The sequence below is a fragment of the Pseudopipra pipra genome, chromosome 3 (assembly GCF_036250125.1).
Source record: "Pseudopipra pipra isolate bDixPip1 chromosome 3, bDixPip1.hap1, whole genome shotgun sequence".
NCBI classification, from domain to species: Eukaryota; Metazoa; Chordata; class Aves; order Passeriformes; family Pipridae; genus Pseudopipra; species Pseudopipra pipra.
Genome location: NC_087551.1, coordinates 102,412,396 through 102,438,036, shown reverse-complemented (window position 1 = coordinate 102,438,036; position 25,641 = coordinate 102,412,396). Strand labels below are relative to the sequence as shown.

The following is a 25,641-nucleotide window of genomic DNA, read 5'->3' as shown; positions in this document are numbered from 1 at the left end:
CTTCTGTGCATCTTTAATGCTGAGGACATGCAGATACTTCACAGTCTTGAGAGTAGATGGAGAACTGGTTGTGGAATCAGTCTACACAAGGTATTAGAAATATCGGTCTAAAGTTGAACATAGATAAAACCACCTTTCCTCTTATGGTGAAAACAAGAGTCTTGGTTCTCAAAAAGCCCCACATTTTGAGCTAATAAAAGTCTGTAGTTTCTCTTGATCTCAAGCAAAAGATACACTCTAGCTGCATATTAATCTAAAGTAGTCAGTAAAGGACATTAGCAATAAATACGAAAGTATCACCAGCACTACAAATGGTTGCAAGTAACATCGCTGTGACATCCCCCAGAATACCAGCAGCCGAGAGCATAGGAAAAAAAAATGAAAGAAGATTTCTTTAATCACAGACAATCTGAGGCCACAGAGCCACAGGCAGACTACATGGACACTGGAAATTATGAGTAGCCCAACTTTAACATTTTAAAAATTAAAGTGATGGAGCTTATCCAAAATTTTCAAGCTTTTGTTCCTTTTGTAACACCACTGTGCCTGTAGAAAAGAAATCAAGGGCTAAATATGCATGTCACCATGTTGAAAGCTACAATAAGATCAAAAAGAATTTACTGCCACTGACAAAACCCCACATGTTTTAAAAAGCTGCATAACATTGCAACTTCTAGGAAGTTATGGTACCATTTATATTGCCCACTTTCATTTAACAAATAATTCAATTAATATTATCTCCATCAAAAGTAAGGAAATGAGGTCATCAGACAAAAGAACTGTAGTAGTTCTCAACATTGCCTCATGCTTTCTACATCAGTTTGCAGATTAAAACGAAATTGATGGTACAAAAAATAATCCATCTCCAAAAGAGCTTTTAAACAGTGCAAAATTAATGAGTGAACATTCTACAGCAAAAACAAAGAGGTAAAAATACCAATGACAAGGAGCATGCTTATTGTCCCTCAGATTCAAAAAAAAAAAATTAAATGTGAAGTATGTTTCCTCTTCATAAACTGTCATAGCTTCAGTGAACACATCCAGCTATCACAGTAGTAACTGAGGATTTACAACTCACTGTCACATATTAAAGAAGTGCCTGATTTAGGTACACCATTATATGATTATTTTTCAAAAAAGAAAACATCCTACTTCTTATATTTTAGAAGTCTGGTCCTTATTTTTTTTAGTTCTCTTAAGTGATCCGATTAAAATAGGTCTTATCAAAACCTTAGTGAATTATCCCATTTATTTATCTAATAAACTGAATAAAAGGTCTCTTTTATGTCCTAAACTTAAATTAATAGAGATGATCTTATGGTCTTACTGGAAGCTTTTGAAGAGAGAGATGAAGATGCAGAGTCGTGAGAACGTGATCTTTCTCTTTTCATAGGACTTCTCTTTTCTGAAGTAGAACCTGTTTCACAAATGGTAGTAAGGGAAAAAAAATAAAGTAAGCCTGTAAGAAGTCACGGGTACATCGTCAAAGTAAGGAAGAGTACAAAAGGGTTTGTGTAGGGTTTGTGTAGGGTTTGTCCTCATCCTGATACTGTTTTCAGTATGGAGAGTATCTGTTCCTACCATGCAATATTGGATCAGCCTATTTACCTATACTGAGCTGCAACAGCTTCACAAAAATCAATGCTGCAGCAAGGAGCTGGTAATTTCTAGGCCTGTCTCAACCATGATATGTCAACCATGATTTCTCTTCCTACCCATGTCTTACTTTCCTCATTAATCCAGTGTCAGGGAAACCAACAGACAAGCCCTATTTTGTCAGCGTGTTATGAAATTGCCTCCTACCCCATACAGCTTTATGGCCAGATTATATCTCAGCTTTTGGTGATGAAAATCCATATTTAGATGGCCATCAAGGCTATTCACTTGAGGTTCCCAGTTCAAACTTCTATGTTAAAATGCTTGTTTCTGTACAGTTTTACTGTGATAAACAGACATAAGCACTGCCAGAAGAAAACTTGGACTGTAAATCTATCTCACAGGTTTTGAATTGGGATCTAGATGATTACACTATACTTCATGGAGTAGGAGAGCAGCCTTACAATTTAGACACCTAAAAACTTTAGTGACCATTTGACTCAGATCACATACAATCTCAGCATACTTCAACTGGATAGCATACTTCAAAATGGACAGAAGTATTCATCACAAGAAGTACTCATCACATCTAAAGTAGGCATCTATTGTAGACAGTCTGAGTATGACCACTGGTGCTTCATTCCTCCATGAAGAGTACATATTTGATTAAAGAAAATATTTTTGTTTGGCTTGTTCTGCTATCCTTATTATCAATGAGTAAGAACTTCACAGGCGAACAGTAATCGGCTCTCTTCGCCTTCATAGTATAGGAAAGAAAATGAAGGCAAGTTGTTTGAGATTTACATAACCTACAGGGACAAAAATCCTTTGTTTTCCACAGTTACAGGCACAATAGACAGTGAAGAAAAGTGCAAAGAACAGAATGAAAACTGCAAATGGCCATCAATTATCAGTCAAAAAAACCAACCCCAACTGTTCCTGGATAAATTACTGTTTGTTTATACATTTATATGTTCTTAATTGTTCTCTTAAGAAATGATAAATTCACCAACTCTATACTGTCAATTTGAATTCATGGACATTTTCAAGAACTTAGAAGTTACTATGTTCAGATATATATCCATACTATTTAATACCTTACAAGCCAGAAACTACTCAGCTGTACTATATACAATTCCCTTGGAAGGAATCTTCATCACTGACAGTATGTAAGCACAGGTTTGGTAGCATCAGTCAGGGACCGTTTAGGCAGAGTTGCCACTGCTGTGAGGGTGAGGAGGGGGTCACCGCTTCTCAGATGGCAAATCACACCCTTTCCTGCTGGTGAGGGCAAGTGCAGAAGGTACTCTGATCAGTGGATGTCACTAGATGTACCCACTCAAGCCCCTCTTTGTGGCTGTCAGAACATACAGGTAAAGGAGGGACACAGGGAGGAAAGAGAAGGGAGAGAGAAAACAGAGAGAGAGAGAACAGATGCAGCAGTAGAACTGGAAGAGGTTCAGCAGCAGCATTCCAGGGTACAGCGTGCTAGAAAACACAGATTCAATGAGATGAAACAAAATTAAGGAGCAGAGCTCACTCAGTAAGACTAATTCCAGAAACCCTCACCCATACAATTCTGCTTTTTCTAATACAGCTCAATCATTTTACAGCTTCTTTTATTATCACTAATAATAATACCTTCTGTTGCTATTTCTTCATCTTCATTATCAGTGCTGCTTAGTTTCTCTGGGTCACTTTCTAACACATCGTTCACAACTGCTTTCTCTGTGTGAATTTCTGAGCTCACAAAGTATGCTGCCAAACCAAGTTCTTGCTCCAAGGTTGTCCTTACCAAAGAAGATGAATTTATTAAACGTAGGTCACAGTATCTCAGTGATCTGGAGAGAAACAAGAGGTGCTAGTATGAAAGCTCACTGTAATCTACCCCCTTATTTCTTTTACAAACACAGCCAAAGGAGAATTTTTTCATTATCTGCTTCAACTACAGATGAGATATTAAGCACAAAATACTGTGTCCTAAGTTTACCACTGTGGTGCATACACTTTTTCTTAATCCAGCTTAATCTAGTGCACTCAACGTTAGCATCAGCATAGGAAAAAGAATAATCATTTGGACTCTGAACCTAACACACAGAATGGGGTTCAGTTGAACATACAAAAGCATTCAGTGTTCTGGGCATCCTGTCTAACTTCCTGCTGCCATTCGAGAAGGCACTGATATCTCCACACATCCTGGAGCACATATGCCAACATCACACAGATTTCTCAGCTACCCTAAGGTGCCTACAGCAGCATACTTCTGTTTTTAACATACCTATTCTCTCCTCTAAACTGAAACAACTCTCATAAGATTTTCAAAGCTACTCATATCTTGCTATAAATGGAAGATTATTATCAATAATATGCGGTTTGTATTTATGATATAAAAACTGCCAAAAAATGGAAAAGGAACACCTTGACACCAAAATCTGTTTTCTTCTCACACAAGTAATTACACAGTTAATGTTTAGCCATTTGGTAAGCAATGGATAAAAAACTACTGCTGAAAACAGTGGATCTTCTTACCGTGGCAAAGACTCCCCTTGTGGGTCCATCCCACTAAATATCAATATACAAGGCAAACCTTCCAATTCCAAATAGGTCTGTGGCCTCCAATCTACATCCTCAATTTTCTGCCAGACCTGTATAAGGTAGAGAAACACTGCTAGCTATATCTGTATAGCCCAAATAAAAAGAGAAAAATACATACTTATATCATCCACGATAAGAACACAGACAGATCTCGCACTTTCTAGAACACGGCAGGTAGCAATCTGCCTGCTCTAAGTCTGAGGATATTGGGGCAGTACGTTCCAGTCTGAAAAGCCTCTCAGCTTCCCAGTTGCGAAGCACCAAAGTCAGAGCATAGGACAGATATGGTACAATGGAGAGTAAAGCTGAGCAGGAGGTTCGGGTGAGAGAAAAGAGGGTTGCTTGTTGTGGCAAATAATGTATGGATACCTGAGTCCAAGGAAGAAAATGAGTTAGGAACAAGACTTTTTCACATTAGAGGAATAGGAGAAAGCTAGAAGTGTTCAACATACACACACACACACACACACACACACCCACCCCACTGTTCCCACTTGCAACCTTCTGGAGTCTCCCACTCTCCCCTAAAGCTATCAGTTTTCCTGATAACTTCATGACAAGTTTGATAACTAATCTATTGTTTGACTATTTAGCATTGAGCTATATTGTTTTACTGACACCAGTCAGTCTTTTTTGCCATAGGACTGATCTACAGTAGGATCAACAGTACAACAGCTCAGCCTCTGACAATTGTACATGTTCCACTATTAGCAACATCAGAGAAGATAATCAGGTTGCAAATCAGAACTACTACTGATTTTTCAGTTATGCCTAATTTATAGCAGAATGAGATTAGTATTAGGTCCTCAATACTAAATGACTTCATCTAACATGTATTGATTCAGAGTAAACAGTGTGTCACATATATATATATATATATATATATATATATAACAACATCCTAGAATGTAAATACATTTTCGCTTTGGCAATCAGATGATGGTAATTTTATGAAAAACAAAGGAGGCTTTTGTTAAACAGATGACCCATGAATCTGGAGCTAAAGAATATAAATTAATCCATAAAACAAAACATGGTCCAGAAAGCATGAAGTTCAGAGCTGTGAACACTGGGGTGCTCTAGAACACATAAATACCATCACTGATCAGTAGGCACATTGGTGCCTTCTTGCCACCTGCTGGTGATAAGAATAATCTAACTCTCAAGTGGTCACTAATTAGAATGCTTTTTTGCACTATGATGTTTTTGTGAGAAAATTCAGGTGAAACTGAACATTTTATTTGTTTTTTTAATGTATTTCTCATAGTCTCTTTAGATAAAAGCAGTTCAACTGCTTCCAAGGGTTGCTGCTGGAAGTCAAGTTCTAGCCATATTAGTTGATACTCCACTGAGTATTTATTAACCACAGGCAGGACAGGAGAGGTATCACAGATAATATGTCTAAAAGATAAAAGCCATGCTCCTTATAGTAGTTTTTATTTTTGCTAAAAGACTTGCACTTCAGCTCATGACCATAACTCTCACCAGCAAAGTCTCTCCACCTACCCATCTAACAAAGTTTCCAGTATGTGCCATTCTGCGATTTACCTTTAGTTGTTCCACAAAGTGCTTCCCTATTGTGATTCCAGAATTAGGATTTCCCAAGATTATTTCAAAATTATCTTCAAGGGCTAGTCTTTCCCTTACATTATGCAGACGTTCATATGCCACTGCAGCCAGTGGAGTACATGGAATTCTCAACACCACCATGAGGCCATGGCCACTAGGACATTGTCTTGAAGAGTTTATTAGATTTTGGGTGATTTCCAGAGTTTCAACTGAAGTGTAATTCTTCATCTGAGAAAGACCACACACTGCCATCATAGCTGCAGAGTAGTGTTGGATGAGGACAAAAGTCCTTATCACTGCACTGTGTAATCTGGGGAACCTGAAATAAATGGTGAGTGAAATAGTGAAGTATTAAAGGGTGAAGTGAAAAAGCTATTTTTTACAAAATATAGTTAACTCAGGACTTTTTCCTACCTACTGTATCTACTACAACACATAATATCATCGAACTGTAGTTGGATAGTCTTTGCAAGGCATCATTTCACAATCAGAACTGATGTTGTCTCTCTATTTTTCTTAGTAAAGATTTACTAAGCAAGTAGTCCAGTAAGGTTACATTCCTTTAAGTTATCAAGACCCTACTGCTGTTACAAAATTTATCACAGAACATTAGCTAAGGCACTCAGTAATATCATCAATCAAAACTATATTCTCTTATCAATGAGAATAGTATTCTTCGTTGTGTGTCATTCTTAAGGGGAAGAAGGGAGGTGGGGTGCTTCTCTTGTTTTCTTACTGAAGCCCTGAACCAACTTACTCTTATGTTCAAGAGGATTGGACATGTAGGCAGCATCCAATGAGTGCTCCCAATTTCCCAAGCCCAGGTATGCCCTGTCTCAATCCCCAATCCACAGAAAGGAGAGCCGTGGATATGCAATAGCTTCCAGTGCTTTGGTTTGCACAGAAATGAAATCCAGGTGCTCAGTAAAAAGAGTGACTGTGGCTTGCTCAGAAAAGCACCTGATACGTGTGAGCAGAGCTCCAAAGCACTCTGTAGCAAACCCCAGCTCCATGTCAAGTGTGGATGTGCTCAGTCTCCCAGTTAGCAGTACAAATTCACAAGATTTTACTTGTCCTGTCTCATTCTTCTTACAGATCCCCAAGTGTTCCTCCACAGCTGGATGCAGGCACATAATGTATCACTACTGTTTTGCAGTGATTATAGACCTGTTCCACAGGGACCAAGGAAAACCGATGATGTATTTTTCAAGCTCTGAGGATGCTCTGAAGTTTTTATTTCTGATTTAAGTGTACCTACCACAGTGATATATCAAACTTTTCTTTGTGGTCCAAATGCAGGATATACAAATTGTATACGTGAAAATCAGCCAGGGTCAGCAAGTGATAACATTACACAAAAGTAATAACACATCTGAAATTACATGATGATGCAATGTTAGATTATTATAATATAAAAGTAGCTAGTGGTCAGAACCAGAACACACTGGAAATTGGACTAAGCACTGTGTGTGTTCACAGTAAGAGGCAGCCTAGACCGATAATATTGCAGGCCAAATATATACAAAAAAGATGGAAGGGGAAAATAAGAACAGATGAAATGCCCTTGCATATGCAGCTGATGTGTAGGATTGTGAGATACAAAAAAAGAACCAGGCTTCTAGCTAGTAACTCAAGTCACTAGAAGGTACTTCCTAAATTTCCAGCGTTAAACAAAGGAGGGCACCATACCTCTTTCCCAAAGCCATGACCATTGCTTCAAAAGAGCTGTCATACCGAAGCAGTGGAATGCTATGTCCAGAGAGGGTGGACTCAATGAACTCTGACAGTCCAAAGTATTTCTTGTTTTCATGGTACAAATCTACACCCTAAAGCAAAGGAAGCAACAAAACTATAAGGGTAAAGTCTATTATTAATTTACAACTGATTAACCATTGGTATATGATATATTTGCAATCACATTATCTAATAAGCATCAACACGCTTGCAACAAACGTGGGTAGAGCCCTTCCCAAATCTTTGTTTGCGAAGCCCAGCCATGATGATCTAATAAGCATACATCTACTCACACATGTTAAAACAAAAAGAGAAAGAAATAGAATTCATTTTTTTAAGAAAACGAAAGTTTGGCCCAATTTTTCCCTGTTTCTTTCTTTCTCTCTCCTCACATATACATACATAGACAGAACAGCTATGTATGGAATAAATATGCACATACATGAAGAAAATCCATGAATGTACATATATTTATGCAGTAATGCACTAGAGGTAGAATTTCAGACATTTCAATGACTTTTAGCAGAGCTACTAAAGTTTATAGAAGATATAAAAGGAATACAGGTGGAAAAAAGCTAGAAGTTACAGGATAAGCAAAGGGAAAATAAACTTGCCACAGACTGAGCAAGAAAAAGATGCCATGCAAACTTCATTCTTGCATCCATCCCAAAGCATCCATCTTACATTGCTGTACGAAGAAGGCCAGTGGATCTCATTGTAAGGGCTGATGTGAGTATGTTGTGTCTGCAGCGCATAGGGGAAGGAAGTCACATGGAGGGTCACAATATTTGGCGCCTCTTTCACCTCCCTGCAGTTCAACAGTCTATCAACAAGTCCTGTCGACAGCTCTGTTTGAGGATAAAGACTATGCATAGCACTGCAAAAAAGAAACCCAAAACTCTCCAAAGTGATCAGCACAAGGGAACATTTGTGTCAGAGGAATAGCTCAAACCTGGATGTGAAATCAAAGTTAAACACATACAAGGAACTCAGGACTGTATTCTTTTACCCTGAAATTGTTGCACGGAAGGATAGGAAAAGAAGTGCAAATTATTTTACTGCGACTAAAAATTTCTGTGAGTCTGATGAGCTCTCTAGTTGGCAAATTACCAGGCCCTTACAGCTACCAGAATGCGAGACATAAAGGATGAAAGGAAGCTGATGTGCCAGTTACCGATAGACATATAGCCTTGTGTCAGATTTTGGCCATTTCCTTTGGCCAGATTCTTACTGCTGCCTTTAATAAAATATGATTCTAACCTACAAAAATCAGGATAGAAAAGAACAAATGGTAAATCAGTATGATAGAAAAACAGAGGAGAATTACCTGTGATAGGGCTATTATGAAAGGGAAGAATAGTTATTCTTAGAGCAAATCCCAGTAGCATGGAACACCACAGTCAATTTTTTGTGTGAGAACCATTCCTTGCTCCTGTGCAAAATTTCAGTCCAAATTCACACTATTTAATTTTGGGATTTACCTGCAGTGACCAAGTTACAAGCCCAGTCACTACAACCTCCTCCTCTTACCAGTAGAGAGAGATAAATAACTCCAGAAATTGGTTGTGTCCACCTGTGACCTAAGTCAGCCCTCAGGGATGCCCATGTCTCTGCTGGACTATGTGGACAATCCCAGGCAGCTCTACTCCTGTTTTAGGCACTCCTTGAACCAATTTCAGTTAGGTGGCATGAATTCTGCTGGGCAGCATATTCACTTAAATATTTGTCTCATATATATATATATATATATATATATATATATATATATTTATATTTATATTTATATTTATATTTATATTAGATACAAAACAGAGTTAAGCAGCAATACAGGTACTTCCCTACCACTCAAGGATGTTATATGAATAAATGTCTTAAAGGTTGGGACAACTGTAAAACGCCTTGTAAGTTCAAGATACAGAGGAGTTGAACAGGAAACTCTCGGATACAAAAATAAAGTTTTGTTGAAAATCATGATTCCTAACCAGTGTAAAAGAAAAGACAAGACCTTGTTGCTTAATTCACAAGTAAGATTCCATAATTTTTGGTTTCAGAAACACTACCATGATCCCATAGTTGGAAAATATTGGTGTTTCTGGAATTTGGAATGTTCTCCAACCTCCCCATGCACCTCAGAAACAAGACAGCAAAAACAGCCCCACTTCTCAGCAGGCAGATTGTTGAGAAGCTAAGGAAACAGAGCTCTGTGAGGTAAGCAATGAGTTGTGCAAGTGAGCTGTTGGGTAACTTGGTAAACATGGGAAAGAAACCTCCCTGCTTCCCTGAGAAGAGTACATAACATCACTATGAATCCAGAGAAGCTTTCAATACTTAAAAATCAGCAATTCTGGAGAGAAAAAACACTGTACTGGAAAATTACCAATCAGTTAAAAAAAAAACCCAACAGGCAGCAGTATTGGCTCACTAGTTGTCTATTCACTGGGTCAGGGGTTTGCATGTTTTACAGCCCACTGGACACTGACAGAGGATAATGAGCTCTGTGTACTTTCACAGGAAGCTTTCCTCTGAACAAATGACAACCAGCCAAAAAAACAATAGCTGTGGCTGAAAGTAAATAAGAATGGTGAGCAAGAAAAGCTGAAATGTTCCACTGAGGCACAATATAATAAGCAGGGTAAGAATAAGTCATGAAGGACCTTAAAAGAAAACATGTTTATTCAACGCATGGGAAGACAGAGTTAGCAGAAAGATGCAAACAAATAGGAAGGAAGGGATAAATCTGAAAGCTAATATTGAGAGGTAATGCAGACAATGCTAATTTCTCTAAAAACAAGTTACAGTTTTCTTACCTCATTAGATCCCAGTGTGCATGATCATGGATTAGGACAAACAGCGTATGAGGATTCTGCATAGAGTTTTGTAAGAAGACTTTGAATTTAATTTGGGCTTCTGCATCTAGTTTCAAAACATACTGCTCCACTCTCTGCTTTGTAAGATGTTCCTTTTCTAATCCAAGTTCTAATAAAATACCTAGACAAATGGAACAAATGTCAGTATCTCCAGATATACATAAATCTAAGAATGTCCTGTAAATCCAAAATAAAGCTAACTAATAAGCACCTGAGTGCCAGAGATGAAACAAAGTCTGCTGATAAGTCACTTCAGATGGTGGAACACAAATTAAGAAATCGATTTTCTCGAAGGAACCCAAATCAAGATTTTGAGTGCTGGAGTCAGCAATTGAGCAAATATGAGACAGCAACTTCTGAGCCACTGCTAGCTGGAATGGACGAATTTGATGTCGTTCAACCTCATAACCTGGAAAAAGGCAAAATTCTGTTTAGATATATACTCAAAGTCTAATCTAATGCAAAATGATAAGAGTCTGGCAAAGAATGACTGATCTACTCTTTACAGTATTTTGCTTATGAACAGGAGTTCATTTACGAAAATCCATACAGAATATGCAAAGAAATCTTTCTGTAATTGAGCTTTTTGGTCCTATAAGTCTCTTTAATGCCTGAGAGGTAAAAGTGAATTTCTAAAATATCATTCTTCTACAACAGAAGCATGACTTAAAGCTTCAAAAGCTGTAATACCCAGAGGAATGAAACAGAATATTCATCAGTGTAAATCTGAATATTCCAACATGAGTTGCTGTTTGCCTCAGGAAACTTCCTAAGACTCTGCCCAGATGGATCTAACTGTGCACCTAGAGATTTGGATTCCAGTACCCTACTCAGTTATCTCTTTAGAAAATCCTCCTTACTTACTTGTACACACAGCTGTTCCAGTTCCATTCACTGCTGTTGGTTTATTCACCGAAAGTGATGAAGAGATGTGCCCTTGGTTTTCCTGATAAAATTTCTCCAGCAAAAGATCAATGTCACCCTCTATCAGATTGAAGGGATAGTGGAATTGACATCCATGTTAATAAGAGTTGCAATTCATACTGATTTGGTTTTGTAGATCTTAAAGACCTTTATATATGTTAGCTAGTTATCCTGCCCTTGGCTTACTGGCTGTTTTATACAGGAACCCTCTTGTTATTTTCCATTGCATCAGTTTTTACAGTATATCACTAATTAAACGCAAAATAGGCCAGGGAGTGACAGACCAGCCCTGAGACCACTGGCTAGGGCATTTAGGAAGGGTGACAGAAAACTAGCCTCAAGGTCCTCATGCAAACCAGCAACAAGAAAGACATGAAACAAGCTTAGTTTATGCTCAGATCACAGATCTATACTGCTTACTAACGAGGATTACAAGAAACTTCAGGAAAAATCTGATAAACATTTTTAAATCTTTAAACTTTTGAGAGGCAGAAAGAAAAATAATTTCCTATAAAGCTGAAAGACAAATATGAGTTTTGTAGCTATGCACAATGCTGAAGCATACAAGATATGTTTTACTGAACTACTGCGTATCTGCAAACATATCCTATTCTATCGAGCAGGGACCCTGCTTACAGATGAAAGCCACGCAGACAATACAATATACCTGACCTGAGCATTAGTATATTCTCACCAGCTGAAAAGGTGTTTGGACATGTCTGCACTGAGCTCAGAAAGGCAGGGTATGCCCCATGAAGTGCAATCCAGTGGATATAGGTGGCAACTATTTTTAGGATCCTCATTTACTTGTTCTGCTCAAACAGTAGCAAAAGTGATTTTAAGAACCATACTTTGAAGACACTAAGAGCAAAAACACTAATATCACTAAGAGACAATTAAAGGAAAATGAGATTTTCTTAAGTGACCACTCAAAATACCATGACACAATAAGAAGGGTTCTTGTGATCTATTTACCAATGTGATGTGAATGGTAAAGGGGACATGACACCCCATTAACACTGACAAATATTATGCATTTGCTTCCAGTTTTGAGATACAGTTTCATTTTCCACTTGGCTGGATCTACCCCCACAAAATCCTGCTTGTAGTAATCCTCAGTATACTCAGTTAAAAAATGATCCAGTAACCCTGGCTCTTTGCAATTTCCTTCTCTGTCTCATGCAACATGTCAAGTTCACAGTATGGTAAGCTGAATGGGCAAATCCCACCTTTGATAAAATACCTCTGTTCTATATCATGATCTAAATTAATTCTGTGCTTAGGTAAAAAAAAGACTTATACATTCATATGGCTATGGACTTGCACAATATAAGGACGGATTTGCATAGCTAAGAATAATATGCTCAGCTATTTGCTGGCCTATTTTCATGAAACCAAGGAATTTTAGAAACTGACACTTTTAAGAGGAATTTCAATTCAAATGTACTTTCACAACTTTGTCCCGCATTTTTCATACATTTCTAATAATGTCTTGCTTCTGGAAAGGAAATGAGCACAGCTATTTTCTCTGACTTAAAAGTTCCAGGGACTGGGAAACATGCCTCTTTATGACCTGTTAGGTACCTGGGCAGAGTGTGCTAAAGAAGGACCCCAGAGTTTCCACCTTCCCTGTGACCAGCTGATAGTTAACTTCTTTTTGGTAGTCTGAGGGACTGAGCATGCTCTCAGACAGAACTCTTGCCTGATACTTTCCTAAAAGATAAAAAAAGAGTAATTTTGAAAACACTTCAAACTAAAGTTAAAAATGTTCTAAGTCACAAGAAAAGTACTACCTAACTAAATGAATACCACACACACAAAAATGGCAGAGATGAGTCTTTTGCTTCTCCAGTACATTTATGCACCAGACACTTGTAAAATACATTCTTGTTTTAAAATTCTTTGTGTTTAAAATTCTTTCCCAATTTAAGAAATATTTTTTAATATACTATATAAGAAGACCATATAATATTCAAAGGAATTGTCAATTATCTTACACTCATAACAAATCTCCAAATGGCTATTCAGATAATTTATTTACTTTTTAAGCATAGTCATCAACAGGTTGTTGAAGGGAATGGCACTGAAAGACCATCTTTTAGAAACTAAGAAAAGGTTTGGTCCCCTGTTTGCAGTAATATCGCAGTTGCACAGAGCAGGAGAGCTTTATGTACTATGTGTCCTGTAACTCACTGTTACTTGTTTGTAGCCATGTTGGCTGAGAAGCCTTGGTGAGAAAATAGGCAACACAGGTAAAATGTGGTTTACTGGGGAGAGACCCAACTGTGCAGTGTCAGCTTGGGTTCATCAAAGCCCATTATTTGTTGGTCAAAGCTCTGCTTTGTGAGGCAACTTACTGGAACTCCAACCAAACCCCTCACAGCATTGAATTACTCTGATTTGCCTGGAGATACACCTTTGAGCTATTACCTGTTATCACAATACAGGAGTCAATGGCTCGATTTCTACTGGCACAGATGATCACTACATAGTTCGTCTTTATCAGTTTTCCTTCAATGAGTAGCTTAAACATTTCTGAAAGCCCTTCTGCCAGCGAGTAGCTGCACTCAATGATATGGACACTGTCGTTACAGGAGCTGGCTGCCAGGCCTGCCAGCCAGGGAAGCTGGGCTGAAGTCACTGCGGTGATCTGGCTGGGCACTTGGGGAAAGGCCTGCGGAACAGCCTGCTGGTACTGACGGATCTCAGACAGGTGTGACTCCCGCCATGAACGCATGAATATTTGTTCCAAATCCTCAATCAAAGGGACCTGGTCTGCAGCTAAAAAAAAATTAGAAGGAAAATATCATGAAACAATTAAACAAAACTGTTGAGTTTGATGCCTACTGATTTTTGGATTTTTAGCCTTTTGTAGATTTTAGAAGTAGCTGTATTATATCCCTTACCCTTAGCACAGTAGTTTACACATTTACCCTACACTGTTACCCCATTCCATATCAGTCCCTCAAAATTCTGTTAGCTTTTCTAGACTTCCCTCAAGGTAGGCCTTCATTCTGTTTAAGAACATCTGCACCCTGGCCTGGACAGCAAGATATCGCACAGGCACAGCGACCTTCAAGGCCAGAACTTTGGGAGAAACTCCAAGGACTGGATGTGCTGTGATGAAGATGGGAAAGAAGATGGTGCCAGAGCCCCCTGCCTCAGTTTCCAGAGGGGTGTGCAGGGGGAGGAACCGGGGGCGGATAAATCTGGGATTGGTTAGGATAATACCTTAAATTGTGGAACCCCGTGGACACGAGATGCGTCATGTGTATTCCTGTGGGCCCGAGGCCTGAAATTAAAGGACCTACCCTCTTTATCTTATCTTATACACTAAGCTGGCTCAGAGTCCTGTTTTCTGTGGTCTCTTAAGGCAACAAGTTAAAAAAAAGTATGTGTTTTGAATATGTTATTTTTTAAAGATGACCATGTTTCAGATTTATGCATGCATGACTCTATTGCCTTTAGTAGATGTGAACAAAATTTTTCATTTTGAAATGCCTTTGTGATACTCAGGTAAAGCTTCCCTAACTGGAATCTGTAATTAGAGTATCAGTAATTAGAAATATTTATGAGGTTGAGTGCTGCCTGTCTCAGTATAATACTACTTCTAAACCACAGACTATATGCAAAAGCAATGAATTACAGCTCTTTTCCTTTATTTTTCATAGCTGAGATTCCATATTAGAGCAGAAAATAAACTTTGTAAGATTATAATTCAATCTGTCTGGTTTTCAAGACCTAATTTTTTGTTTTGTTTCTTAACCATGAATTCAATAGTTTTCTATCACATGACAAAGACCCATATTTAATATCGTCCTGCCCTAATATTCTCTTTCTCATTTACCAGCATGTAATATATTCATTGCATTTTATCTGGATATAAAACAATCTTACCTAGTTGAACAAGGTAGTAGACAGTCAGTAAGAGCTGCATTTCCTCAGAAATAGGCTGTATTGTGGAGGCACCATATTGTTCATATGCTCTAGATAAAGACTGTGAATTTCTGTAACAGGTGTACAACAAAGGACTCACTATCACATCATTAATGTTCCCACAAAGATATGGGAAGTTTCCATGACCTACAAAATAAATTTATGCACACATCACATTAATTTCATAATTTCTCATGTATGCATTAAATATAAAAACATTTAAAGTAAACCTCTTAAAACTGACAGCTTTAGAAGCACTTAGGAGTGGGACATGTTGTTACATCTCTTACAAAACAGATTTAGGACCTTGTAGGGTTGGAGTTTTTACCTTTGAAAATAACTGGCTTTGCTTTACAGATTTTCAGCAAGTTGTCAGGAACTGAGACCGGTTCTCCTGAGCCCACCATTGGAGAGGAGGCTGGTCCCACCAAAGCAGAATGTGATAAAGATGACAGGCTTCCTCCATCTAAGATTTTAGACATATTATTACTGGAGTCAGGTCTAGTAATGATTTCCTCAAAGAAAAATTGTTCAGCATAATCTCGAAGCCACATTTGCTAGGAGTATTAACTGCTTTTTATTACACATTTCACAAGCTGTTACTATAACCCATACTATCATGACAACTGTCTTGGAGGACTAATTATGTTATTGCAACCTTGAACATCCCACGTGCATAAAGATTTTGAAATGCTTATAAACAAATAGTTCCAGATATAAATGCAAGAATAGAGAGACTTATGTGATATCACTGCACATATAGTTATGACTTGTGAGTTAGTTTCACTGGTTCTAAACAGGTTTTATTGTTATAGCAAGAAAGAAAAAAATAAGATTCAACATTTATTCAACTATAACTTCATTATGGTAATTTTAATTTAAACAATATTAAAGAAAACCTATGGGAGAAACTGGGTTTATTTCACTGCATGTCACTCTTGTCTGTATGTAGCCTATAAAATCCAAGTGCCAAGAATGCTATGGCAAATAATTGAAACAATGGATAGTACCCTGACTTATGATGCTAATTTTAATATTCCAGAGGTGTTTTGGTGTCTAAAAATGGACATCTGTTGGGATTTGTCAATGGCTTGATGACTGGATCCTAAGAAAAGTTAAGCTTAGAGCCTCAAAAAGAAATCAATGCAAATGAAGCACCCAGGTGAGCACGGAGGAATCAAACACCTTTCAAACCTCTAATATGAATCTGCACATGACTTTAAAATAAGGCCTCTTTCCCACCATTATTTTCTGAACAATCAAACAAACAAAATCACTACCTTAGGTACAGCTTACCATTTTTAATTCTGTTTGGAGCCTGTGGATTGAGCTGTGAGTTCCAAGTTTCAGTAGATGATGGAGATTCTGGTGACCAACCTTTATGGCGTTTTTTTGGAGGCCCTGAATTTGTTAATGTGCCTGAATAAGAATAATGTTTCAGAGAAATATTAGAATAAAATGTATTCAGGCTTGTGCATGGTAACTCAATGTATTTTGATAGACTGTGTGCATCGAGTATGGTGGAAGACAGGGTCAACTCCATGAATATAATAATTTTTTGTGGTTTTTATTTTATTTTGCTGTGTTCTTCTTAAATTTCTGGAAACTTTCTGGTGCAGAGAACTCTTAATTATCTAGGTGGATTTCACTTATTTTATAGCAATACTTTCTACTAAGAATGATATAGTAACGAGACGTACTAAGAATACTCACAAGTATTAATATTTTGAAGTCAACAGTGTGGGCATTTTGTTCCTTTTATTTCTGAACATGACACAGTGTTTCATGTAACACTGCAAAATAAAATTCTCAAGGGTTTCAGGGTAATAGTAATAAAGATAGGATTTTTGCCACTTCTTGCTGGTTCCCATTTTTGGTTTTATATTACTCCATATTAACTCCTATCCAACTACTTCTACACCTTCCTCCTACCCATATATAGCTTTAATATCTTTGTCTGTAAAAGCATATCTTTCTCACAGTTTTTCTAGGAGCTCTCAATGACTACTTTCTTTAATTTTCTTTCATTAATTTCTTGAGTCTTCTTGTGTGCTCCTGCAAAATCCTGAGATGATGAGCTTCCACTAACATCAAGTATTTCTAATTACTGAGAGTCAACGGTCCTCCTGGAATTACTCAGGAACTTGCAGGATTGAGCTATTTCTGTTTCTGGACATAACTACAAAGAAGTCATAACTGTTTCACACTGGCAGGGCTGTATATCCCGGCAGAATGGTTTGTCCCACATAAGATTCAAGACAGAATAAGAATTTTATGTAAAAACACTTGGAAAAGATATTAAAGATAAACCCGAAGTCTACAAATCTCGAAGATGACTGCTCCCTTGCAGACCCTTTCATGTAGGTTTCCAACGACCTTGTCCCTTACACTTTCACCACGCGAGGGCAGCCTTTGGTCATTTGTGCTGCACATCCTTTCACTTGGTGTCCCAGCGTAATGTTACGACAAAAGTCACAAGATAGAGTAATACAAAGGATTTTTTATTTGACAATGCCGTGCTCTTTCCTGCATATTGATAGGATATGCATTTCACATATTGATATGTGAAAGTAATCCATCTGAAATGAATTGGCAATAATGTGCTGCTGAATGGAGAAAAGAGATTAGGAACCTAAATGGGCAGAGAAAAAGAACTTGTCTGTGATGCCAGCAGGGAAACTTGGGAAGACTTATTCTAAAATGGAGCTACAACTTGTTTCTAGCTATAGTGGAGACTAATTTTCTTCCTTAAACAAACCAGTGACACACACTTTTGACAGAAAACAATTAACACAAACCATTATAATAATGGCACAGTAAGGATAGTTTCTTGATTTTGGAGCCAGTTGTCAAAGTCTAGTGATCCATCCCAAGGTGAACTGCAACACAGGAATTATCCTATGAGAGATTACTTATAAATCTTTCTTAATTCCCCTCATGAAACATGTTGATGAAATTGATGCAAGCTGACATATTCTTTAAGAACCTGGATTCAGAATTTGGTCTGTACCTCTACTGAATGAATGAACTGTAAATATAAGGAAAAACATCCAGTTAAAATTATGAACTGTAACAAAACTGCGACTGAAAATTATATTAAAAAAACTTTTTCCTGGAAATTAACACAGAAAACAATATTATGGCCAGAAAGGGAAGGGAATAGTAATTTCTACTCATGCATGAAATTACGATCATGATATAATTCGCTCAATGCTTCTATTACACCCATGGAATGAAGAGTTTAGGGTTATTAAACAACAAATCTGTACAAATACCTAACACCGAAGGTCTTGTCAGAGCAGACAGGTTATTTTTCATCAACTGTTGTTTAGGTGACTCCTTGCCATTATAAACTGTTGAGCTGAATGCTGCTGTTGAAGGGATGTGATCTATGGCTGCAGCTGACAAGAAAAAAACCCCAGAGTATTTACATTGAACATTTCTAGGTCAAGATGCTCAGTTGATACAATAAACTGATCACTTGATCGTTTATTTTAATGGAACTATCAGGATCAGCTCAAGAGGGAATGCAATGCTGAATAAAACCAACCCATTTCTGATCTCATACTTCCAATTAAGTGCCTGGGTAAAATCTGATTCTGTAATTAAATGCATATGTCAGAAACTGTAGCTTCTTTGCAGGATCCTGGCTCTTACTCAAGAACCAGCTAAAAGAGAGGGGGTGTCTAATATTTACTATGCCTCTCTCCCAATCTGACTTTCTCTTTCTAAGCTTTTTTTAATGATGCTGCATTAAAAAAAGAGAGGTGCTCTCAAGCCTAATATGCTTGTAATTAATGTAGCTCAGGATGGGCACCAGTATTCCAGATCATAACTATTTAACAGACCTCTATCTCACAGAGAGAATAGTATATAACCACGAACAAATGTGCCTTAGTTCTCCTGTGAGGATCTGTGTAATTGTCACAAGATACTAAAGAAGTGTTTTCACTCTGAAGAAGCTCAGAGAGATCACTCTAGCCTCCATCATCCATTACTTTTCATTTATGTCAAGTTAACAGAAAAATAAAGGTCTCAGAAAGAATTTTTAATATAAAAAAGTTACAGATACTGATCCTTAGTTTTGTTTTTAATATTAAAGTCACTTTTCTCAGCAGAAGAAAAAACTCAGAAGCTTTTAAGCTGATGTCCATACAATGCCTGCAGTAAACAGGATTCTGGTCATAACATAAAATAGACTGGATCAGAAGAAAAAGCTGAAATTACACTGGATCCTGCAACAGTTGTCATGTGTGACCAGACAAGCAACAGCTGTAGAAACACTCTAAAAATAATGGTGTTTTAAAAAAATTTGGTTTGCTTTAGATATGGGCAAGATGCAGAACATGCATTTTACTATTCGCTAACCATTTATATATAAACCTGAAGGAAGAAAATGGACAGGGAGAAGCCTTCCTTCTTTGTATGATTGCCTTCCTTGTTAGTAATATATCTCTAATTCCATTCAACTTGTTTTATTCTATGTGGCAGTATGCCTATTTGTTTGTTTGTCTTTGCATTCACACAAGTACATACAAATACAGGAGCACAGAAGAACATGAGCAGGTGGAAGCCCAGCATGTTTTCCTCCTGGGCAGTACCTGTTTGCTGAGTCCCAGCTGGAGCACTGGGGTTTGCAGCTGGGAGCGGCTCACTGGAGGTGCTTCCGGAGAGACCCGAACTCTCTGGCAGTTGGAACAAGGTGCTTGAGCAGGTACTGGTTGAAGACTGCCGGCCTCTAAACTCTTAACAACAAAAAGAACCTTTTTATCCCCTCAAAACAGTGGCATCTGTTTAACTCCCAGCATATTTGATTTGATAATTTCACATAGGAACTGCTTAGAGGCTACAGCACTTGGCATGAAGGAACCAATGGTTTCTGACATGCCAGCCTCTTATTAGATCAGACAATGGCTTTTTACAGCTGCTCTAGCAATCACCTAGCTTTAAAGAGCCTTTCTTTCAACTGATCTGTGTTAGGTTTTACACAGATGCCAGTCTCCATGATAGCTAAGCTTGGATGATGAAAACCAGAGCTCAAGGAAGACAGCTTCATTATCTTACCTGCCCCTTTCCAGCAGATTACAGATCCTTTGGTCAGAGCTCCCTGTGCATTCCTGACCAGATAATACTTTAAGTGTTTCTGTTTCTTGGGCTGAGTGGTCAGTTTAAGATTAATGTGATTTGAGAATTCTGTAAAGTAGCAGAAACCCTTCTTGCCACAGCCAACACAATTGCCAGAGAAGCCTGATAAAATAAACAATACATATAATCCAATGAGATAGGTGGGTCATTATTAATAACATTCAAACACGACTCTTTCCTAAGAAAAAGTTGTATTTATATTATGGGGGTTTGTGGGTTTTTTCTTTCGTAGAGTGAAATATTTATTAACATTTTCCTCCAAAAAAGTATTTGCACTTTGTGTAAAAAGTGTATTGCACTTTGGATACCAGACTGGAAAAAACAGCCCCACACCTACAGAACAATTAAAATGGGCCATATTTTTCATTTTCTCCCACCAGAAAAAGATTACAATTCCTATTTATTATATACCTGGGAAAAGTTTTTGACTGAAGAGCAGAGTCACACGCTTAACCCCAGCTCTATTCAACACCACAGCCTGTACATGTCTCACTTCTCTTTCAGTTTTCATTGAAATGTCATTCAATTCCACTGAATTTCATTTCAATGTCACTGAAACATGCAATTAAGTCTCAAGAAATAAATATATTTAATCTATTCTATTTAATTAGAGATAAGCATATTTAAGTACCAAGTTCCTACTACAGATGCTTTTTTGAGAGGAAAAATTACTAAAGCATTCCTGACTATTAATTTAAAGTAGTTTTCTCAAACTATGGCTGGACTGTGTCAGCACTTCACAGCAGTTGAAACTATTTATGATTACAGGAACAAAGTGTCTACAACTTTATAGACACAACAGACATAGTCCTTCCTCATAAAGCTTTTTGTACTCAGGCTTGATGAGGCATTTCCAGGGATACTGCCATTTCCTCTCATTCTGAGATACACAGCTTGAGCCTCAACAAGGGACTCATGGTGCTGATGTCATTATCATCGTAAATAAAGGGCATTCCTCACACAGCTGCCTTTAGATTTTTAAACAACTTTTTTTGTCTGTTTTACAAAGTACTAAGATATTTTCATCTTGCATCAGAGTAGATGCAACTGTCTGAAAATACTTATTATCTACAAAGAAATCCTATAGTGAGCAATTAAAAGATAATCTTCCCCAAGGAAATGTTTGCTCTGTTCCCTACATGACTTGAAGCATGATGTTTTCTTTCATTTTAATCACATCTAATGAACATTTGTATGTGTCATAACATGAATTGAAATGGAAAGGGTGTGTCCAGTGAATTAAAACATGGCAAAAATAAAGGAAATGTATTTCACATAACATGCAGACAGTAACATTGAAAAGAACTGGAGTAAAGGATGAATAATACAGTAAATAAAATTAAGACCTATTTATGAAAATTATTATTTCAATCACATATCTCAAGTTTACAAACTAATGGTCAACACTTTTTTCCTTCTGTAAAGTATAAATACTGAAATATAATGCACTGTAAACACCTGTTGTTTGGTTTACAACCCATGCACTTTTTTTTTTTAAAGGCTCAGAAGAATTTATTTTTAAAAAAAAGTTGATGTGGAAATTGGTCTGGTATCCATGGGAACAAGTGGGAACAACTACTGAAAGCTCCCTATTATCTCTCTGATCGTAGTCAGGAGGATGATAAAGGTCATCATGACTCATAAAATCAGGACAAGTCATGACTCCACAGAATCCTCTGTGTTATATCAGTCAGCACAAAAGCATCTGTCTAACATCACAGAGCCTTGAGTAGCTGCAATAAAAGCAACAACAAAAGGAAACAAAATGAGAACGGATGTGGAAAAAGATGTAGAGTTTGCACACATTTTATGCCAATTAAGAAATCATGAAAAATGCTTCTGCTAGTAAACAAAAACTTCCCATACATTTGGCAGCACACTGAGCAGCAGCAGCAGCAGCACTGCAATTTTCACCTGGTTGTCACATACAAAACCCTATGTGTTTTCAAACTGACACTTTTTCATTTTCCAAATGTACACTTCTTAGGTTTTATCATTTTGCTGGGAGTGTCCACCAATTTGACCACATGTAGAAGTATTTGTTCAACTGAGGTTGGACAGTGAACACAAAATCTTTTCATTTAGACTTCGGGTCTTCAGATCACTTTTGTAAATTATCATTTGTCTAAACCAGATTCAGCAGTAACTTCTACCTGAAATAACCTTTTGTCCTAACCACCTATTTTTTACTCTGCAGCACCTACTGGAAAATTAGTTTACACCACATATAGCACACAGATGAGGCCTAGAAAGGATTAAACAGATCTAAATTGTTCCCTGGTTTTGAAAATTCCTTGAAGAACATTTTATAAGTTTATTTTTTAATCTTCCTTTTAAGTCAAATTATCATCTTTCACCTCAACCTTTCCCAGCCCCTCTGAGTGAGATTCAGTCCTTTCTTGCAAGCTCCTGCCCACACCCTCTTCCATCCTGTTCCCTCTGACTGACAGTCTTTGATGACAGCCACTGCTTCATTAATGCAGCTCAGCCCTGACATTACAGATAGAACATATGCTCTTGTAATTCCAGTGCAATAAAATGCTGTTCAGTCATTACTTCTTGAAGGCCTCCACCAACCCTGCTCACAGCACTTTATGTGGCAGATTGAGTAACACTGAGAACCCAAACATTTCATCATCCTCCTTCTCTGAATGCCCCCTTCACATGCCATGGGCCGAGGCAGCAGCTGAGAGGGAGCACAGCTTGTTTCATAAACAAGCTGCATTAAATATTCTTCCATACATTATAGAGAGGACAAAGGTCAGGGGAGTCGGGGCAGCCATGAGGTGACTCAATATATCTATGTCACAGGATTGATTTCACAAGAGAATTAGAAATCAATGCCTGGAGTTTAGGGGCTAAAAGCCTTTCACCTTTAGGTCACCAATTCATACCCAGCTGAGTTTGGTAGTGACTTAAGGCTGTTACCCTCTGAAGGTTGTTTAATCAGAAGGTGTTTGACTGTATCTGTGTTTTATCATATGCATTTGCTTGAATTTGCTCACATCACAATGATCGATTGTCCATAATTTAAAAAGCTCTTCCACAGCAGGGACCTTGTGCTCCAAAGAAGGACCTTGGACCAAAAGGGTACGAATCCTGACCTACCTTCTCACTGGGAAAATGGTTCCTTTGGATCAACAGTGAGTTTGTGCTAGGAATAAAGAGAGGACTTCAGGATGGAAGGATATCCATCTAATATTTCATAATTAAATCTTTCATAAATTGGCAGAAAATTTTCTTCCTGTTTCTCTTTTAAATTAATAACAGGCTTTTAATTAACATTAATATTTTGGCAGAAATTTGGCAGCTTGATTAAACAAAGAATGATTATATTTTCAACTTCTCAGCACAAGTGTTTCTTCTACTCACAGGAAAAAGCACACAAACACTGACAATGCTCCACGTTTTTCCCACCTACTTAGTACCACTCCACTTGAAGACTGAAGTCCTAAATTTAAAAAAAAATGAATAAAATCAATACGGTCAAGCTGGAGAGCTCCATTGTATGGAAACACAGTACTATCACAAAAGCCCAATGGAACATTGCATATTTATAAGAAGCAGCCACAATATTTTATACTACGATGTTTTCACCTTAAATATAGCTTGCAATGCAAGCCAACTAATCTTTTTCTCTGTCATTCTGACTACAGGGACTCACTGGAAAAAAAACAAAAACAAAAATGACTTCTTGTTCCCTGCTTTTAGAAAAGTAGGCAGGTGTTTGGGAAAATGATGGGTGAAGAGCTGCTTTATTTATCATGAGAGACTTTCCTGAAGAGTGAGAATTAGAAAAAAAAAACAAAAAGAAAAGAAAAAAACCTTTAGGAGTGGTACATGTTAGCTGCTTTAATTAGGAAACAATAAATAGCACATTATCACATATCACTTCCTCCATCTAAGCATTCGTTTAGGTCACATAAAACCCAAGAAACAGCTTCTTAAAGGCAAAAAGCTGAATCTGTTTTGCAGAGAGGTTAAACCTGTCATCTAATACGATTAACAAAATCAGATGAGGAACATGTCTAGGCACAGAGAACTTTTTGCTTGTCAAAAATATAGTCTTTTCCAGAAAATGTTTTGGTTATTTTTTCCGATGGAACAATACATCAGTGGTAAAAACAAAGAAGCAAAACAACCTCCAACAGAAATGACTTTCAAATCAGAAGCGCATATGCCTTGATGGTGGGACAACTTATTAGCATAATCAATAAACTGGCACATGTCCCAGAGGCATATAAACAGCTACTAATGGGAACAAGACCATAAGTCAAAACCTGGACCAGAAACTACTGAGACATTTCCTACTTTCTTCTGGAAGTTTTGTACAATCCACAGGCATCTTCATAAACATATGCAGACAGACCATGAGAAATCAGGAAACTATTGGGTAACTCATTAGTGTCTTCTCCCTTCAAATAAACTGTTCGAAAAAAACTCAGTAACAGCTGCCTTACAAAAATACAGTATATTAAGAGGAAAAAGAATGAAATTAAGCAAAAAACAATGGGGTTGAAAGGTTAAGAAATTATGTGTCTGTATCACTGATAAGCCTTACCAAAAGTGTGGGATACACTCTGACTCATGGCAGCTCATTTCAATCAAAAATTAATCCAATTCAATTTCCTTTTACACTAACAAAGGGTTGAAGGGAACACTTTCCATGCTGATTCAAAAGGTCAACATGTTGACGGAGAACTGCCTAAACTCAGAATACCAAAAATAAGGCTTCTATGCTGTCTTGAAAGGCAAGGCATTAAAAGGAGTTTCCCTTCTTCATATGACATGTTTGCAATTTAGATCTATTGCCAGGCAGAGGTCACTGTGCTATAGTAATAGACTATTTAAAGTAATAATGGTTCTGTCTTTTATCCCACTATGTGTCTGAAATCACGAGACTATTCATGTCTGCTTCTAATTTTACTTACCCTGATTTGACTTGAGTCAGCGTATGAAAACCTGAATCAAACAATCATTTCTATCTGCAGCATGATCTATTGTACAAATAGCATGCTATCCTTGTGTCAGTAAGATACATAATTTTTTTTCATTACATTAGGGACCAGGGACATTATTTTATCCGCAACTTCAAGATAAAGACTTTGGATCTTAAAGTATGTAAGTTCTTTTATATTTAAGCTTGTTATAGAATACGTAAAAGTCATACTATAGAGTTACTAGACTTCTCCGCAAAAGAATGTGATTCACTGGGGTTTAAGTGTATAACAACAGTCAAAAATAAGCATTTAAATGGTTTCAGGAAACTAAAATG

At 37.5% G+C, this 25,641-nt stretch overlaps 1 protein-coding gene across 6 annotated transcripts in view; it reads right to left on the bottom strand.

Annotated features, from left to right (window-relative positions):
* Positions 1-25,641, bottom strand: part of GREB1 (growth regulating estrogen receptor binding 1) — a 95,052-nt gene that overhangs the window by 25,873 nt on the left and 43,538 nt on the right. For 4 of the 6 annotated variants that reach the window (XM_064650535.1, XM_064650534.1, XM_064650536.1 and 1 more), the window contains exons 5-21: positions 20,286-20,468; positions 19,823-19,966; positions 18,497-18,622; positions 16,518-16,640; positions 15,550-15,687; positions 15,183-15,368; positions 13,716-14,066; positions 12,870-12,998; positions 11,226-11,345; positions 10,573-10,770; positions 10,302-10,482; positions 8,179-8,371; positions 7,450-7,586; positions 5,740-6,079; positions 4,126-4,241; positions 3,238-3,437; positions 1,328-1,417 (exon numbers count right to left, since the gene is read on the bottom strand). In XM_064650535.1, coding sequence (XP_064506605.1) covers positions 1,328-1,417; positions 3,238-3,437; positions 4,126-4,241; positions 5,740-6,079; positions 7,450-7,586; positions 8,179-8,371; positions 10,302-10,482; positions 10,573-10,770; positions 11,226-11,345; positions 12,870-12,998; positions 13,716-14,066; positions 15,183-15,368; positions 15,550-15,687; positions 16,518-16,640; positions 18,497-18,622; positions 19,823-19,966; positions 20,286-20,468 — 2,955 coding nt within the window. Of the gene's footprint in view, positions 1-1,327; positions 1,418-3,237; positions 3,438-4,125; positions 4,242-5,739; positions 6,080-7,449; positions 7,587-8,178; positions 8,372-10,301; positions 10,483-10,572; positions 10,771-11,225; positions 11,346-12,869; positions 12,999-13,715; positions 14,067-15,182; positions 15,369-15,549; positions 15,688-16,517; positions 16,641-18,496; positions 18,623-19,822; positions 19,967-20,285; positions 20,469-25,641 lie in introns of those variants that run through there. The other 2 variants (XM_064650537.1, XM_064650538.1) reach the window with 2 other exon arrangements.